The sequence below is a fragment of the Beta vulgaris genome, chromosome 2 (assembly GCF_026745355.1).
Source record: "Beta vulgaris subsp. vulgaris cultivar EL10 chromosome 2, EL10.2, whole genome shotgun sequence".
Taxonomy (NCBI): domain Eukaryota; kingdom Viridiplantae; phylum Streptophyta; class Magnoliopsida; order Caryophyllales; family Amaranthaceae; genus Beta; species Beta vulgaris.
The window spans coordinates 12,043,562-12,058,256 of NC_079203.1; the positions used below are offsets into that span (position 1 = coordinate 12,043,562).

Sequence of the window (14,695 nt, forward strand, 5' to 3'; positions counted from 1 at the left end):
ATGACCAATGTGAATTAAATGAACATATTATAATAATACAACGAACATATACAAACAATACAATGAATATAACCTGTTTTTTCTACTGCACTCTTTTCCTGATGTCAAACTCGTTCCTCCCCTTCAATCATTGGGATTTCTTCTTCGTTCATTAGGACATCAACGCATGTTTGTTTTCATTTTTTCACAAACCACCATTAAAATCATAAATTTATTTTTAAATGTTTACTAAAAAAGATTGAAAAATAAGAAACGAAAGTCCAAAACGTAAAAAAAAATGTTTCCTCTTCCTACCAAATGCACAATTCTAATATCTTATGTTGTCAATTTCATGTTGCAACTCGTTTTCATCTTTATCTATGAGAATTGTTCAAGAAAATGAAAAATTTGAAGACTTTGATGAGAGAGTTTAGAGAAAAGCTAGAGAGATATAGGAGAATTTGTGTATAGAGAGAATCTCTAAAAAAATTGTGGGAAAATGAAAGTAACGAATTCAAAAAAAAAATAGATTTTAGTTTTTTTAATTTTAATTGGAGATTCAAAAATATTCATTAGCTTCGTGGTTTTATTAAATGAATGTGGGTTTTAAGGTATGTTGACTTGCATTTTGACCAATTTGTAGTTGCACACCATTCTCATCATCTGATGGTAGACACTAGACACAAGCCTACCATCTACCAAATGCCGTTGATGGGGACTTGATTTTTTGTTATGTTACCACTAGCCACGAATTATGACTCGAGTTCACTCTTAAGGGGAATTTGGTATGATTAATGGAAACGAAATGGAAAGATTTATATAAGGGAAAATAAAAATAATAATTGTTACCTTTAATAATTGTTTGATATCCTAGTAAAATAGAAACAATTGAGAGGTTTATGATTGAGGAAGAAAATGTTATTTTTTTCCACTAGTTTGATAAGGGTAACAAATGAGTGGATTGTAAATCCCCCCAAAAACGGTATGTATTACTTAAACACTTGTACCAAATAATTAAAAATGACAACACTTATTTGAATCTGTTTCCTACATTAAATTTTTCTATACCAAACACCCTCTTAAACGGTAACGGAAAAACTTCAAGTGAACTAAACAAGTAAATACATAAATGTCATTTCCCACTCCGCACAAGAAATAAAATGAAGGATTAGCGTTTTAACAAACTTATAAAATACTTCACATTTACAAACACGAGAGATAAACATAGACTTTTACCCCAATAATTAGGAACATAAAATGCACAATTGATGTACAATTTACAAGCATGTTCATATGACATTAAATACATTAGGCTCTCCATAACCATAAGAATAATAGGAACTCATAAATTACTCCGAACCTTACGGAGAGAAATAACATGAAACTCCTAGCTTGCTAAACAACTCCTTTTCTCAAGCAGCCTTTTGACGAACCTCAAAACTAGCAGGGTTAATTGTTATGCTCTTTGTGCAATTATCAGTTTTATAAATACCAACAAGCCGGTCAGCCAACTCGAACATGTTGTTTCTGAGGCTGCATGAAACATAAGATTGAACAAAAATTACATCAAGGCCAGGGAAAACGAAAATTAATTTGGAACAAGAACATATAGAATACTTACCTTATGATTATAAACTGTGCATTTTTTGTCCGATCCTTTACGTAATGACCAACAATTGAGACATTTTTGAAATCTGCAAAGCCACGACATAGTTAATCAGAAGGCCTCTAGGAACGATTAGCAACAAAAATGCAAATGATTCCGGAAAGTACCTAGAGCAGCATCAATCTCATCCATTACATAGAGTGGGGTAGGTTTGTAGTGATGAAGAGCAAACACAAGAGCCAAAGAGCTAAGAGTCTGCAGAAAAAGGTAATCCAGCCAAAGTTGAGACGTACATCTGGGATTTTAAGATAAGAGTAATTAAATGACACCCTATGACTCGAATCTATTTACCTTTTCACCACCGGATAAATTTGCAATATTTTTCCAGCTCTTTTTTGGTGGTCTTACGCTGAAAACAACCCCTTCGGAGAAAGGATCCAAAGAATCCACCAGCTCCAGCTCTGCATCTCCACCAAGTGTAATCATCTGCATTTTCCTCCGTCATAAGAGCAGAATCATTTGATGAAGCACAAATATACGGTAAGGGGTAGTAAAATATAGGAGGTGATCTATAAATTAAAACTCAGCAAAGCATGTGTCAATTTGTCGAAAGAATCTGGTCTATAATTTCATATAGATTAGTTAGGCATCATTATGAATTGTAATGATGAATACAAGAGCAGTATAACAATACAGATTAGGCACCAAAGATATCCTTCAAAAAAATAGGTAAAAAATATCCAGCAAACAGTCAAGAGAATGACACAACAGCAACAATGCAAAAGCCTTAATCCCAAAAGATTGAGTGAGCCTAATGGCGTTTTACGAAAATATAAGATATATCAGTGTGATCAGTCTACTCCACATGCCTTTCACAAACTATTCAAAAATCAAAAGCATTCAGGGATTATGATCATACAGGGAGGTAGCAGAAATTTACAATTATCAACTACACACCTGATACATTTCCTTCAACTTTAAAGATATCGTATTAAATCCAGCCATGAACTCATCTAACCTGAAACCATGGGTTTAATGATTAAGAGTCCAAATTATAAAATGACAGAAAGCTAAAGAAGAGAGAAATAAGGAAAGAAAAAAATACTAGCCTTTTCTTTCTCCATTCATCATACTGTTGTTTAATGTCATCACGCTCTTGAGTAACTCCATTAAGCTCATCCACCCGTTCATTGTATGATGCTACCTTTTTGCGATATCTGAAATGTGTGAGAACATGTAAGTAGCCCATCTACAGCAATACACAATCAATGTGTTCCGAGTCAATCAAGAGAAATATACTCCGAGATTGAATCAAGATTGGGATTCAATTCTTTCAGTTGCGCTTCCAACAAAGCTACCATCTCCATGGCCCTTTTGAGATCGCAAGACATGGTAAGAGTCTCATCTTCAAGGGTTGCCTGAAGCTTTTCTTGATCCACCGAATCTTTTGCAATTCTGCAAACATGAGATTATATAATTAAATGGAGTATCCGTAAATAAATTCAGTACAAGTAGGCCATAGGGAATATCATACTGCTCCATATGTTTCATGGTAGCATTTTGCAAGTCATCCAGCTTTTTGGTGTATCCCCTCCCCTGCATTTCCATCTCTTTGTGAAGTTTCTTCATGTCTTTAAGTTTGAAATCAGCATCAACCTGTTACACCAGCGACTAATGCCACTAAGTATTGGGAGATATAAAATAATCTCTATTATATATGGACACCAAAAAATAGAAAAAGGAAAAAAAATAGTGGGATAATTAACCAATTCATTTAAACAAAAAAAGGGAGAAAAAAAAGAATATTTGTACCACATTTAAACTAAACAGCAGATTTCTGGGAAAAAAAAAAACAAAATGAAAAGACAGTTCTTTTAATTTTCTATATGTTTTCGCACGCATTGCGTGCATATAAGGCTAGTTAATTAACCACATGAGGGACACCAAAAAATCGAAAAAGGAAAAAAAATAGTGGGATAATTAACCACTTCATTTAAACAAAAAAAGGGAGAAAAAAAGAATAAAAGTACCACATTTAAACTAAACAGCAGATTTTTGGAAAAAAAAAACAAAATGAAAAGACAATTCCTTTAATATGCTTTCGCACGCATTGCGTGCATATAAGGCTAGTTAATTACAATGAGAACAGAATGTACTACCTCAGTTGCCCGTAGTTCATCCATTTTTCTCTTCAAGTTCTCGTGATTAGATTTTGCTTCCTCAAGAACTACTCCATGTTCGGCAATCAGCTAAAAAAGATATATTGTAAATTGCTAAGGAATAAGGAGGTTCACTCATCATTTCAAATAAGTTCCAGACATTATTAAATTCTAATTAACAAGATCAACTGAGAGAAACCTGCTTTGTCTTTTCGCAATTCTCTTGCACAACAAATGCCTTCTGTTCTGTTGCTTTAAATGTTGACTCCAGCTTTTCCTTTTCTTGAAGAAGCAGTTCCTTCTCCTTCTTTGAATCTTCAATCCCCTTAGTCAACTTTTTAATCATTTTTTCACCAGTATCTATTTGAACTTTGTGGCGATTAATCTCTGTCCCATGTCTGTCAATATCCTGATGATACAACAAAACTATTAGCAGCCTTCTCTCATTTGGACATCCATTTTAGAACATGAATGCAACATGTAGGCCACTTACAGACTGAATCTTGTCAACCTTTGCCTTCTGCTTTTTTAGTATCTCACCTCCAGCATTCTCTATCTTACTCTGAAGATCTGATGCCTGAAATATATTAAAAGAATACATTCAATAGAGTTGCTATATAGTCTTATCTCACAAAGCAGTCCAGTGAAGAAGATCCAAGATTCCAATAAAATTGGAAGATCAACTACTTCAACATTTAAAACTGATGACCGAGCCAATAGGCTACTGATTACTGAACTGCAACTAACCGCCATACCTTCTCCTTCATCTTTTTGGAGCCCTGTGTGAGCTGGGCTATCTCCTTTTCTTCTGCATTTACTATTTTCTGGAGCTCGGCAAGCCTGGTAACCTCTTCCTTCCGTGGTTGTGCAGCAGACTTCAGAGAGTCAAGTTGATTCTTAAGATAATTACTTCGTGTGTTCAAACTGTCAATCTGTTAAGATAAAAGCTACAGTCAAGAAAAAAACAAAAAAGAAGATAAAAGCTACGCATACAAGTATTATGACCAACTGATATGGACAATTTTTTCAAAGAGCTTTTACACATCCCAATCCCAAGATTCACCTCTTTCTGACTCTTAGCTATTTCCATCTCTAAGTGCTGGATAGCTTTATCCAATGACTGGTAACTCTGAACAGAATCAGAAATTCTTCTCCGGATCGCATTTAGTTTATCAACTAACAAGGAAAGTTCCTTTTCAGCATCAGCAACAGCTTCTCTAGAAACAGTATCAGCACGAATCGATGTTCCCATTTTGCCTCCGCGTGGTTTACTCCCCCCACCACTCATAGTCCCAGATTTTTCAAAGAGAGCACCTTCTAATGTGACTACTCGTCCGAAATCTTTGTCCTGACCATATGCTATACGTGTTGCCTACAAAAAACCACAATTAAATAGCTCATCATAAGAACCTGCACAAGCAATTTAGCACCTATGGAGATTTCTTGGCAGACATACGTTGCTCAAACTCTTTATTATATAGCACGTACTCTTGTCAAATCCTCAGCACTCCAACATGGATATGGATACTAGGGCAATTCATATTGTGCCAAAAATCATGGATACTATAGCCAAACAGGACATTAAGTACCCAAGTCTGTGTAATATAGTGCTAGATTATTGGCTGCTGAGAAGAACAATTTTATTCTGCATAGAAATAATAAGATTATAATCCTCTATATAGTAAGCTGAGTGGAACTTCCATTTATAGATCATGAGCACATGGAACCAACAGTGGTCACATTCTGTAATGCTACACATTACAATCACTTAGACCACCTGAACCTTCTGAGCTGAGATTTAGCCAGTAAAAAATAAAACAAATAAATCACCAGTAAAATAAAAAAAATGGTTAAACTCTCCTATAGCAGCGCTCCCTTGGTCTGCAAAATTGTAGTTTATGGTGTACAAAAATTTAAGATGATATAAACCAATCCTATGATATCAGTAATTCAAAAGAATGCAATAGTTGAATAAAATCTAATAATGGGGTACCAATAACTCAAGAATGTATCAACTAGTAAATGGAAGTCAGACATTTTCTTCTAAAGCGCAAAAGTGACAAATCATCCTCGGGATCGGGGAGCATATTGGATTTTTGAAATAGACTTAGGAGACAGAAACATCATACAACCAGAGGACATTATTCTGTAAAGGTCAATTCTTAAAGTCATGCAAATCGAAGGGGTGTTTTATAGTGTAGTCTAGCTGTCCAACTACCTATTTAAATGAAAAAAAGTACAACCCTTCTTATTTGACAAGATAGGCCTGCCAAAGCTGTTAATTGTAATGTTTGGCACCAAGTGATCCGTATATTTTTTCCTCTAGTACCTCATAATGGTCAAGGATTTGAACTGGCTCACCGAAGTTCCAGAAACAGAAGTAGAACTTTTAACAAAAGGTGCATAGCAACAATTAAGAATACGAATCAAACCATGAAAGTAACATTATTAAAAAGTACTATATGAAAATTTTACCTGCTCAAGATCCTTTGCTACAACGGTGTTCTTTAGTAGCTCGTAAAATCCAAGTTTTAATCGTTCATCTTTGACTTTAATCAAGTCAAAAAGCCGAGGAACCCCTTCTGGGGTATTTACTTTTCTCTTCAACTGATTAGCATGTCTCCCTTGTTTCTCCTGCACAAAGGAAAAGTAAAATTTATCATTTGTCTAATAGACAACTATCATACATAAAATAAATCTAAACAATAGAACTTATGGAAACACAGGTTGGCAGCTGTAAATATGTAAACCTAGATGCTGTATCACATATACATAGTGTGGTATAGACAACTATAGGAGTATAGGTGGACTTCTATACATTATCTCGTTTCTCAATCTAAACTTAAAATATGTAGACCGGCAATCTGGCACCATTGAAAATTGTTATACAACATGCTTTTCATTCAGGAATAATGAGAAAGCTTTGTGGTCAGATCACCACAGGAGTCATACACCTGAGATTAGGCATGATAAACCATGCATAACATCCTCTTCAAAAGTATAATCCCACCAGGGAAATACCATCAAGATATCTGCAAATTATTGTATGTGTTTCTATTCCTAGATGCAGGCTAAGATTGAGGCAGCTTGTCCTAACAGATTCACATTGACCTGATATACAGCAGGAAGCTGAGCAGTAATTGCTCAAAGCAGAGTGTACATAATCCCCCATGTTGGCAGCATTCAGTTATTTCTTGGGAACTCCATGACAAAAGATAGGTCTAGGGGCATGTCAATGATTAAAAAATTTCTTCTGGCCCAACTGTGAAAGTAAATTATTCCAAACTCCAATATACGTTCTCAGAATATTTTTACTATGACATATAAAGCATATACAAAAATACATAAAAAGCACGGCATCCTTTCAGAGATTCAAAACTGTGAACCCACATCTCCAAGATCTCAGTCTCAAGTCCACTTAACCACGGGGATAACGTTCTCAGAATACTTTTTACTATGACATATAAAGCATATACAAAAAATACATAAAAAGCACAGCATCCTTTCAGATATTCAAAACTGTGAACCCACATTATCCAAGATCTCAGTCTTAAGTCCACTCTTAATCACTGGGATAACACTAACAGAATCGAGGCATAATTTTACCCCGTGAGCAAGGTTTCAAGTATCCACAAATATGCTCAGAGAACTTTTCTGGCAAGACATTACGGACCATCAATAGTTTTACTTCCAAAATCTCAACGACAATCACATGCCTTTAATTTCCAAACATGATTGTTAATTATATTTTACTACCTCTACCCCTTATTATCGTTCATACTTCCTTGATATGGATGACCCAAATTGTTTCTCAATTCTTTTCTGGGTAAACAAAAAATACCTATTCCGTTACCCATACACCCTAGTGAGAGCAAAATCTCAATTGATGTATTTTTCCTCTTTCAGAATATAACTAGGCCAACTATCCTATACTAACTGACTACCACACATACCAGGCCTGGCATATATCTGCGTCAAACCCTATTGTGAAAGAATGGACACAGAAGTATAGGAATACTATAAAACATTTACTCCCTCTGTCCCAAAATATAGTTCTCATTTCCCTTTTTTCACGGTAATTTATGCAAGTAGAATCTAAGAGGAATAATAAAGATTTCTTGCTTATTTAAATAAATGTTGTATGGGAAAAGATTATTTTAGGAGAGAGAATGGAGAATAATTGGTGAAAGAGCATTAATTGTAACATTTTGGTTGAATAAACAAAGGAAAAAAAAATTCAAGAAGCAAATAAATGATGGGACACGGTTTTTCTAAACAAATTACGGAAAAATGTGGAATCAAATATGGAAATGGGAACTATAATTTGGGACACCCAAAATGAAAATGGGAACTATATTTTGGGGCGGAGGGAGTATAAAATTAGTACCAAACAATAAGTTTTGAGAACTGTCTTTTATAAACTTAATTTGTTAAATTATTTATGATTAAACAAATCAAAATCAATTACAAAGTTAATAGCTCAAATTATTTTTGGCATTTCCATCATCTGAAAACCTCGCTGTGTTAGTTTGGATCATTTTTTATTTATTTTTTTTGACAGGTGAGATTGTATTCCTTAGTTCTGCTGGAATCATCCTCTACATTATATGAGCTTTTCCTGAGATCTCATCTCATCAGTCATCAATATACGAACCAGCCAAATAAAGAAAATAAATTCAAATTGTACCAGTATCATGAAAGTCGCAACACCGAGATTCTTATCACGTAACAAGTCCACACATTTCTGTGCTGCTTCAGCAGTCTCTACAAGAATATAATCAAGTCCAGGGCATGCGGTTGATATAGCAACATCATATTTTGCTGCATAAAAGATGGAACAGCATCATTAAAATTGATAAAATAGGCGATATGTCCCAAATAATGAAAAGATTAAGAATCAAGAAGCAAGTAATGGACCAAATGTTAATACTATCCACAGTATATCTTCAGCTGGAGATACAGGACATTATAGGACTGAACATTAGAAGTCCCATAACAATTTTTACATCTAAAACAAGTGCTACGAAAGCAACTATATTAACTCCTTTTGAATAAGATCACTCACCATCTATAGCACCCAAATCACCCATTCGTCCATGTATTCCCTTGATCTGATTTGTTTCTTTAGACCGTAAAATCTCTTTCAGAACAGAACCTTGGCTCCTCTCAGATTCCATAACAGATACAAGCTCAGCAACCTTTTGTCTCGCAGCTTGTTCTAGAGGAATCAGATATTCCTGTTCCTTGATGCATTCCTGTTTAATCACGAGAACTCAGTCCTCTACCTGGCTATCATACAAAACTACATGCAAACAGTGACAAAGTATGAAGCATATATGAAAAGCCCAACCAATATGCTACTTACTTGTTCCATTGTACGAGCGTTAGAGGCCTCAAACTTCTTTTTATCCATATCACTTTTAGTGCTTGTGGTGACAGCAGTTTTAGATCTTATCTGTTCACTTATGTCTTCCAACTGCTTTTGTGCATCCTCAAAAGCTTTACGTGCACCTTCATGCTAAAGAAGTAAACAAAAAGTATTTTAACCCATAAAGATGAAGGGCATGTACATGAACTCTAAAACACAATATAACACAAAACTATCAGAATTCCAACCAGATTAATTATAGTAAGTTCTCTTTGAGAGTTTAAAAGTAAAAGCTAGTGAATAATAACAGACATGCAAATTTATGGACACTGGAACAAGTTATTTTTAGCATAAGAACAAGTAAATGAACAATATCATAATAAGTGTTATAGAAACGCAAGGAGTCTTAAGATGATAAGAATCCTGGAGCCTATGAAAAAAGGAAAGAGGCCAAGAATCATCTGCAAAACAAGGCACACACTCCTAGGATTATCAATTCATCATTCATACATATATATTTTACAAAGACCCACAGCTAACAAAAATAATCTATGGAAGTTACTGAACTAATGCATCAAAATGCCATATCATACAAGAAAAGTATCATAAAATTCATGACTTTATATTCAATTAAAAAAGAATTAAAAAGAGGTTACATAATTTTACCCAGGCACTAGGTTCCACACCAGGACTACAGGTCAATAAATAGGCTCGAACAATAACATAAAGCTGCAGCAATTTGATCAAGTGCCAAGAAAGAGTTATGGCTCAAATGCCTCAAGTACAGTTCAAATAAATCATCTCCCCTATGGAGCATATTGCAATTCAACAACTCACAAGGATATACAAAAACATTTTATTTATCAAATGAATGCATAGCTAAGTGTTACTGACATTGTATTTAGTTATGTTTTTTCAGTCACCTTTTCACTTAGAAGCTTCTGTTCAGTAGATGCAACTTCAAGTTTTCCCTTATGGTCCATCAGTTGATTCTCCCAAGGCTCCAACTCAGCACGAACATTGGCCAGCTCGGAACGGTAAATCTCAGTTTCACCTATTTTAATTAGGAGACATGTTATTTGCTAATATTGACAATTTTGGTGAAGGAATTTTAGAATCTGAAGTCATATTCAAGTTCAGGAGGATAAGGAAGTTGGAAAATAATTGCTCATTCCCCAAAGCTGACAAAGAGGAAGGTGACGCATCCATTAGCCTTCGCATGAGAATTTCTCAGTAATTAACGGAAACCAAAGTAGAATCAAATCGATCACATTGAAGAATGATGAACATCCATCAAGCACATTTATAACTTCCACCAAAACGAGAATTCGCTGAACTACCATCAAAACAATATGAAACGGCAAGGATAGGTACATATTATAAGAAAAGAGTTATGAGTTCAAATGGGGATTACTCAAAGTTCCTTGAAAGCTGAGGAGGTTAGAAGCTTAACTTGCCAAAGAAATACATCAACTATATAGCCATTTAAGCAACACCGTCAAATGGTTGTCACAGATGACAAAAAGAGAAAATAAATCTAAGCTAGCACCATTTTCGGGCACAATAACATGATAAATATAACTTGCCAACCTAGGTATGAGATTATTTGCAAAAGATTGGGAAACCATTCAAAGTGAATTTCAGAGCAAACTTGCAAAGAGAGTTAATCGAACAACCATTTAAGATATAGAAAGTAATTTATCAACACAAACAATATGAAAAAGCTCAAAATCTTACATAAATTATATAATTAGGCAGCTGAAAAATGCAAAGCATGAGAGCTTCAATAGAAAATAAAAGGTCACCTTTAGATTTCTCCTTTATTTCTTCTAGAACCTTCTCTTCTTCCATTAAGCACTTTTGCAATTCAGGGATATTTCCCTCCAGTTTTGGAATTGATTGTGTGGCCTTTTCACACTCCTTTGAGTAGTCATTGATCTTCGATGAATCCTATTTGTTCACCAATTATTAGAAGTAAGACAAATGCTGGGATGCTTCATCAATATTATTAGCCCTACCTTCTCAATTTTCTCTTCAAGCTTCTTAATCTTTTGCTTGATGTGCTTAAAATCTTCACGATATTTAAGATCTTGCCTTTCAAATGCCTTAAATTCCTCTTTGCCTCTCTTGAGATCATTATCTAGTTCCTGAGTTTTCCAACAGGTATAATGCATAATTGACAAAGCAGTGAAGAGTTAGTTGAGGTGCTAACATCACTAAATCTAAAATGAGCAATTATTAATGAGAGATGAAAGTTTGCAAACCTCTTGTCTCTTAAGATACTTATTGTGCAAAGCTTCAAGCTCCTTCAAAGAAGTTTTATTTCCCTGGATCTCTTCTCTGAGACAAACATTGCTATAATCTTAGTAACATACTGATGTTTGAGGAAACATGTACTAATCACATATGACCAAGAAAACCTTTTAGACTTCAAACTTTCTTCCAAGCTGGACAACTTCATTTGCAGCTCACACATTTTAGCACTGTTGTCTTCAGCAGCACATTTTGTAGCTTTTTCTTGCCATTTCAGCAGCGATAGTTCCTTTAGCATATAAGCTTCAGCTTCATTCTTCACATCCTGTCAGTAAGAGAATATAAATTCATTGAACGACTTCAGTTTCCCTCTCAATTAGGCAAGATGAAAAAGGCTAAATATGAAACATAAGACAGTAAGTACCTCTAACCCATCTCTTTCTTTCTCTGCCAACTTGACCATCTGCACAACTCCAGACCTCTTCTCATTTAAAGTTTCCAGCCTATTAAACAAAAAAGACCTTAACACAGTAGAAAATTGGTGGCTAATGTCCCTATGGACCAAGTCCAGCAAGATGAAAAAGCAGTTTATAACTAAAATTCCACTAAAAGATACAGAACGAAATGTTGCATCTTTTCTAAAACATCAGATAGAAAAAAATATTTAGATCGTCTCCAAAGATCTATTGAGGTCCTCCAAGTAAAAACATAAACTTTTAAAGGTGCCAATCAAATTATTTTGCTAATAAGATCCAAGTACGAAAAAAAAAGGAGTTTAAAAGAGAACTTCTTTTTGCCAAGATTCAGTATCATTATGATACATATAAGGAACAAGAATATCATCTTTCAATAATGAAAGCTGAATAGAGAAGACTCACTGCTTATGAGACTCCTCAATCTTCTCCACATATTTAATTGTCCCAATGATATCCTCAAGGTATTCAAGAAACCCTTCATCATGAGGTCCTTGAGATTTTGGCTTCATTAATGAAATTTGCTCAACCTCGCCCTAATCAGAAACCCAACAACACCAGCCATACAACATGAGTTACTTTGTACACAATTACATATATATGAAACTATAATAAAAAAAAAATGAAAAACCTGTAAGATCAAAAATCGATTATTATCCAGGTCAACTCCTTTCGCCTTCAATTTAGTGGTAACTTCTGTGAAGTTACTAGCTCTTTGGTTAATGTAATACTTGGAAGAGTTGTCGCGAAATGCGACCCTAGTTATGACAAACTCACTGCCAGGAACAACTTCATATTCTCCATCATTCTACATGACATAAATCATCAATTAAAAACTATACAAAACCACCATCATCCAGCCACTACACCAAAACTACAACAAAAAATAAAACACAAAAAACGCAAATAATATCATTACCACATCTATAATCTCTTGGAAATGGACTGATACACCAGCACTATCTAAATTCTGATGATTTGTGGAGTTGTGTATAAGCTCCGAAACTTTGTTCAGTCGCATCTGTGAGTTTTAAAATCATAAACAATTCACTTTATCCTAATTCAAAATATATCTCAAAAGTTGTAGCAGTAGCTTGAAATATTTACGGTCTTTATGCAAAAAATAAGTAATCATGATCCAAGAAATCAGCATAATGGTGAAGAATTAACCTGTTTCGCCCGCTTACCGAACACGAAAAGCATAGCATCAATGACATTACTCTTACCACTTCCATTTGGACCTACCACAGCCGAAAAACTCTGAAAAAAAAAAAACAGCATAATTGAACGAAAAACCCTAACTGGAAATTGAAAATGCAATTGGAGGAGAGAGAAAAACCCTAACCTTGTGAAAAGGACCAACACGTTGTTCACCAGCATAAGATTTGAAGTTCCTCATGACCATCTCTTTAATGAAGAGTCTCGGAGTTTGAGAACTCGGTTGAGTTGACTCAGTGGCATTTGATGCCGTGTTGTTTGGCGGCGATTCCATCTCTTTCCCCATTTTCGGGGCTGAGTTAACTCGGTGTTTGAATTGAGGAGTTCCAAATGTGGAGAGTCACGAGTTGCGACTCGGTTGGTTTCCCTGCCGGTTACCTTTCTCTCTCCTCCGCTCCCTTTGGAATCAACAGTCGGTAGTGATTACTGAGCACTTTCAAAAAAAAAAAAAAACTTGAATGTAGGGACAGTAGGAAAAAGTAGGAAGTAAGCGCTTTGGCGGGAAACAATAACAAGTTGAATACTTGAATTAGTGAATGTTTTTGACTTCCGAACTACAGCTGTCAGAGGTGATAGTAGACCAAGCTGGGTTAGACGAACTTCTATTCATCATTTCAAAAGTACTTAAAATTACCCAAAAAAAATTGAAACTATATCTTTAACATTTTTCTTCGTTTTCTCTAAACCACCACCAGCCACCTCACTCCACCAGCATCCACCTCCTACCACCACCACCCTATTGCCACAGCCACCCACTAACCACCTGGTAGGAATCAAAAAAAAATTTGGACGATGGACAAGCGTCTGGCTTGGACGTTCTCCCATGGCCCGAACGGCTGGCCTGGACGTCCAGACCAGATGTTCGAGGCATAGAGCGAACGTCCAGACGTTCGCCCATCGTCCTAAAAAAATTTTGCATGCTTCCAGGTGGGTGGTGGAGGAGGTGGCGGGTGGCAGTGGGGAGGTAAGTGATGGCGGGTGGTTGCAAAAGGTGGCAGGTGGTGTGGAAAAGAGGCAGGATAAAATAGTCTATGAAAATGAATTTGGGGCGATTTTAAGTAATTTTGGGGCGACGTTTAACAAACCCCTTAGGCAACTAGGTGAAAATTTTATAATACACCTGTCACTCGCACCGAATTGGAACCGGCTAGATTGGTGGACCAATAGCTGCAATTTTTATATCTTCAATCATATCCGATTTTGGACTTGTTGTACCGTAATCTATATATTAAAGAAAAAGTCTTTTTTATTTGAATTAAAGACATTTATAAATTAGATATATTAAAATTTAATAAATTTTAATAACAACAATCTTAAAGGTAATAAATAGTAGGTTTTTGACTTTTAAACTTTTTTTTTCCTAAAATTAAAAAAATTATGATTCAGCGACCCGGATTGGATTTTTCCCGGTTTGGATCAGACCGAAAACCTAGAATCGGGATTTTTGTAGACCAAAATTTGGGCCAATCCACTCGGTCCAAATGTCGGTCTGATCCTGGTCTTTGCAGAGTCGTGCCTGTGTATATGGTACATTAAATACTATTTTTTTGCTCATTATTCATTTGAAATCATACAAATGAACAAAATGTACCAAAAAAATGAGAGTTCTACATGAGCAAATGAGTAAAGATTAGTATTT

At 35.3% G+C, this 14,695-nt stretch overlaps 1 protein-coding gene across 1 annotated transcript; it reads right to left on the reverse strand.

The window, feature by feature from the left end:
* Positions 1 to 1,084: 1,084 nt before the first annotated feature.
* On the reverse strand, positions 1,085 to 13,572 carry LOC104906219 (structural maintenance of chromosomes protein 4). The gene is made up of 28 exons (XM_010694947.4): positions 13,184 to 13,572; positions 13,009 to 13,098; positions 12,758 to 12,859; positions 12,470 to 12,646; positions 12,244 to 12,374; positions 11,790 to 11,868; positions 11,533 to 11,690; positions 11,377 to 11,452; positions 11,131 to 11,259; positions 10,918 to 11,062; positions 10,036 to 10,166; positions 9,110 to 9,262; positions 8,810 to 8,999; positions 8,432 to 8,565; positions 6,220 to 6,378; positions 4,808 to 5,116; positions 4,500 to 4,676; positions 4,238 to 4,321; positions 3,944 to 4,153; positions 3,745 to 3,834; positions 3,120 to 3,241; positions 2,885 to 3,040; positions 2,695 to 2,802; positions 2,543 to 2,603; positions 1,937 to 2,071; positions 1,753 to 1,840; positions 1,601 to 1,673; positions 1,085 to 1,512 (listed from the first exon to the last, which is right to left on the reverse strand). The coding sequence occupies exons 1-28, from the start codon at positions 13,340 to 13,342 to the stop codon at positions 1,392 to 1,394; spliced, it is 3,747 nt and encodes a 1,248-aa protein (XP_010693249.2). The 5' UTR covers positions 13,343 to 13,572; the 3' UTR covers positions 1,085 to 1,391.
* Between the last annotated feature and the right edge of the window lie 1,123 nt (positions 13,573 to 14,695).